Raw genomic sequence first — 4,262 nt, 5'->3', positions numbered from 1 at the left:
CAAATGTTTAACAGCATTCTTTTTCATAACAAACCAATGCATTTTTAAATACATTGTAGTTAAGGTAGAGTATGATTCCATTTAATAATTTGATTAGAATTATTTTAACACCAATCATAGTCAAAACTATCGCAAACTGTTTGACTTGAAAAAATACAAAACATACTTTTTTTAAAAGAGCTGTTTGGGAGCCAAAAGAGCCGGTTCTTTTTGGTGAACTGAGCCGAACGAACCTGTTTACTGTAAAGAGCCGGAATTCCCGTCACTTGTTTATCTGGGGTTACAATAAGTTTATTTCCTCATCAAGTCATCTGGAGCAGCAGAAAAACACATTGCTCAAGACAGAAAACTGCACATATCTCCAAAGACCGGAAGATCACAGACGTCTCTCGCTGTACGATGGAAGTTATAGAAGTTGAGGAATTCTTGCGGAACCCTCCGCCCGGTTTCACGGTAGAAGCTGGCTACCGATTCGTGAAAAGCGATCCTGAAAACTGCTGCGTGTTCATCGATGACTTCGAGTTATCCAGAGGAGGAAAAGTAGTCTTCCAGCACTCGCAGGGAAAGTAAGGAATATGTTCATTTAAAAAGTTTGATACATTAGTCAGCCTTGAAAATAGAATTAATTCAGCATCAACTTCTTAATTAACTAGCAATCGAAAATGTATTTTCTTTCAGGAAAATCACAGTGCGCAATTTGGGAGATTACACTCGCTTCAGGAAGAGCCTAACCTCAAAAAAGATATATATACTGGTGTCTGCATGTGAAAGTAAACCTTCATCGACAGATGGGAAAGCTCCCAAAAACATAAAAGGTAAAACTTTTCGCTGTTCTATCTATAATGGACCTGCTGCAGCAGACAAGGCGTGTTCTGCACTGTAGTCCATGGTTTCCCTAAATGACTTTTCATAACGTTACTCTTTACTGCATCAAATAGCAGATTTCATATGTACAGGAGTAAATGTTAGCCTGATACAGTATGTATGTATTGGTGGATATCAGCAGCACATCATTCTTAACCATGCAGTGAAACAACATGTTATTTATGTATTTTTAACCTGGGCTGGCCCTTCCATATGGAGGTTATAATGAATCACTCTCTGCTTCCCAAATTGTACCTTATTCCCTATATAGTACACTACTCTTGGCCAGGGATTTGGTCAATATATTGCACTATATAGGGAATATGGTGCTATTTGAGATGTAACTGTGGTTTTTGACCGGTTGCAGGCGGTGCAGAGTGACCTTTAAGTATGACTCACAGCTTAACTACAGAGACTCATGGCTTATTACTAACTAACACAGTGGCCTTCACAGGACTGACTGACTCTTTCTGACGCTCTCTCTCTCTCTCTGACTCTCTCTCTCCTTTTCTCCCTCCCTCCCCAGTGCTCCAGCAGTATGTGGTGTCCATTGATGGCCGTAACCCTCTGATCAAGTGGGAGATTGAGAGAGGCCTGGACAGCACTATCTCCTCTGTGGCTGGGGAGAGCTACAGGGTCGACGTGAGTTTGTCATTTTTCTGTTAGAAAGATAACATTTAATAAGAGTGATTCTTAGAAAACAAGCTTATTTTCTTTACGCAGCCACCTCTCAAGATGTTGACATTGAAATTAGCATATTCATATTTATTATATATTTTTTTTCATGTAAAGTTGAAATACATTTTTCCCTCTGCTTTTTTGTTTTCAGATTGACCTGTGTGATGCATTGCGTGGCTGGGCAGGGGAGAGTTTCTGTCTCCTAGGCAACAGAGAGAAGGTCACGCCCGTGTGGAAGGATACCTGCTTCACCCTGAAATATTACTCTGATGCCCTCTTCGACTTCCCACACTGGCTCGGCTTCAGCAAACGCCATTTTAAGGTCAAATACAGTGATTGAATAAGGCCTATTTATTTATTAATGTATCTGGAACTTTCCTCTTAGCTTATTGATGTATATTCTCTACTGCGGACAGTTTACTGCTGAATAGTCTGTGTTTCTCTGAATCTTACTTGTGGCCATCAAAGGGTGGGTCACAATAATATCCCTGTCCTCCTGAAGTGTGAACTCATTCACTACTTCCCACAAATCTAAAAGCATTGAAATATGGTGGAGATTCCCACCAGCCCATTGCTCCGCCAAATTTCTTACACCAGTAATTTCCTTTCAAATCAGTGAAGGAAAGGGAATAGATCCACTCTGGGAGTAAGGAGATGATTGGGCCATAGCTAGGGTGTCCACTATGAGAGGAAGGAGATGATTGGGCCATAGCTAGGGTGTCCACTCTGTGAGGAAGGAGATGATTGGGCCATAGCTAGGGTGTCCACTCTGTGAGGAAGGAGATGATTGGGCCATAGCTAGGGTGTCCACTCTGTGAGGAAGGAGATGATTGGGCAATAGCTAGGGTGTCCACTCTGTGAGGAAGGAGATGATTGGGCCATAGCTAGGGTGTCCACTCTGTGAGGAAGGAGATGATTGGGCAATAGCTAGGGTGTCCAATCTGTGAGGAAGGAGATGATTGGGCCATAGCTAGGGTGTCCACTATGAGAGGAAGGAGATGATTGGGCCATAGCTAGGGTGTCCACTATGAGAGGAAGGAGATGATTGGGCCATAGCTAGGGTGTCCACTCTGTGAGGAAGGAGATGATTGGGCCATAGCTAGGGTGACCACTCTGAGAGGAAGGAGATGATTGGGCCATTGCTAGGGTGTCCACTCTGAGAGGAAGGAGATGATTGGGCCATTGCTAGGGTGCCCACTATGTGAGGAAGGAGATGATTGGGCCATTGCTAGGGTGCCCACTATGTGAGGAAGGAGATGATTGGGCCATTGCTAGGTTGCCCACTATGAGAGGAAGGAGATGATTGGGCCATTGCTAGGGTGTCCATTCTGAGAGGAAGGAAACCAACACGTTTATTTACTTTGTGATTTCTTCCCTGTAGATCTCCTATCATGGAAGATGAGACCTTAGCAAGAATCAATAATAACTATTTGATGGGCAAGAAGACTGGACATAGGCCAAAGATGATCTATTATATTGACATTGAGTGACCGCTCTAACAATGGAAATGCATGTCCTCAAGGCTTGAAGGCAAGTGAAGTCAGGTGGGACCATACTAGCCAATGAGAGGGCAGATATGCGTGTGAACAACAGGCACAACCAAGTCATTTTTCGCAAAGCTGCCGGAATGCCACCTGCATCCACTTATATCAGTACATTTGAAACAGTCTAAAAATTACAAACCTTCTATTCAAATCAAGTTAGCCCTATGTAATTCAACACTCTCTCATACACCTCCATACAAAAAAAGGTACTATCTCACACGGACATATTAAGGAGTAAATCCTCTCTTCGCCTCTTCCAAGGCCCATGTTTCAGTGGACAGCGACACCTGTCAGTTGAAGTGAGAAGCTGGGATACCTGCTACCTGCTATGCAGGATTCCACCACTTGGAGGAGCTGTTTATCAGTAGACTGGATCATCTCGTTGAGTGTTGGACATGGATGGTCAGTTCAATGCTGCTGCTTTGGTTTGAGAATTTAACCCTCTGCTGCACTGTTTTGTTAATGGGAAGAAGGAGTAAGCCAGACGGCACGAAACTATTGAAAGAATAGCCCAAAAGACTTTACAATAAGTTGTTTTATTAAGTTCATATATACAGTGCCTTCAGAAAGTATTCACTCCCCTTGACTTTTTCCACATTTTGTTGTGTTACAGCTTGAATTTACAATGAATTAAATTGAGTTTTTGTTTTTCTACTGACCTACACACAATACCCCATAATGACAAAGTGGAATGATGTTTTTAGATCAATTTTAATAAAAAATGAGTCTTAAGTATTCAACCTCTTATGACAAGCCTAACTAAGTTCAGAAGTATACAAGTCACATAATACGTTTACATGGACTCACTCTGTGAGCAATAATAGTGTTTAACATGATTTTTGAATGACTACCTCATCTCTGTACCCTACACATACAATTATCTGTAAGGTCCCTCAAACAGATTCAACCACAAAGACCAGGGAGGTTTTCCAATGCCTCGCAAAGAAGGGCACCGATTGGCGGCTGGTGGTACCTTAATTGGGAGGACGGACTCTTAGTAATGGCTGGAACGGAATTTATAGAATGTTATTGAACACATCAAACACATGGTTTTCATGTGTTTGATACCATTCCAACCATTATTATGAGCCGTCCTCCCCTCAGCAGCCTCCTGTGGTAGATGCGTAAAAATAAAAGCAGACATTGAATATTCCCTTTGAGCATGGTGACGTTATT

The 4,262-nt window shown here is 42.2% G+C and overlaps 1 protein-coding gene across 1 annotated transcript; it reads left to right on the top strand.

Annotated features, from left to right (window-relative positions):
* Positions 1 to 241: 241 nt before the first annotated feature.
* On the top strand, positions 242 to 3,826 carry LOC115204618 (mesenteric estrogen-dependent adipogenesis protein-like). Its single transcript, XM_029770285.1, has 5 exons — positions 242 to 566; positions 679 to 815; positions 1,391 to 1,506; positions 1,694 to 1,864; positions 2,924 to 3,826. Exons 1-5 carry the CDS (start codon positions 400 to 402, stop codon positions 2,942 to 2,944), a joined length of 612 nt encoding a protein of 203 aa, XP_029626145.1. The 5' UTR covers positions 242 to 399; the 3' UTR covers positions 2,945 to 3,826.
* Positions 3,827 to 4,262: the final 436 nt, after the last annotated feature.

Source organism: Salmo trutta, chromosome 12, assembly GCF_901001165.1.
Source record: "Salmo trutta chromosome 12, fSalTru1.1, whole genome shotgun sequence".
In the NCBI taxonomy this organism is placed as follows: domain Eukaryota; kingdom Metazoa; phylum Chordata; class Actinopteri; order Salmoniformes; family Salmonidae; genus Salmo; species Salmo trutta.
This window is presented reverse-complemented; position numbering and strand designations above follow the sequence as displayed.

What these genes read in the sequence shown, in the direction of transcription:
- LOC115204618 (XM_029770285.1), top strand. Translation starts at nt 400, where the DNA reads ATGGAAGTTATAGAAGTTGAGGAATTCTTGCGGAACCCTCCGCCCGGT. An exon ending in AGCTCCCAAAAACATAAAAG is followed by an intron (nt 816 to 1,390) that starts GTAAAACTTTTC and finishes CTCCCTCCCCAG; the next exon opens with TGCTCCAGCAGTATGTGGTG. An exon ending in GGGAGAGCTACAGGGTCGAC is followed by an intron (nt 1,507 to 1,693) that starts GTGAGTTTGTCA and finishes TTTTGTTTTCAG; the next exon opens with ATTGACCTGTGTGATGCATT.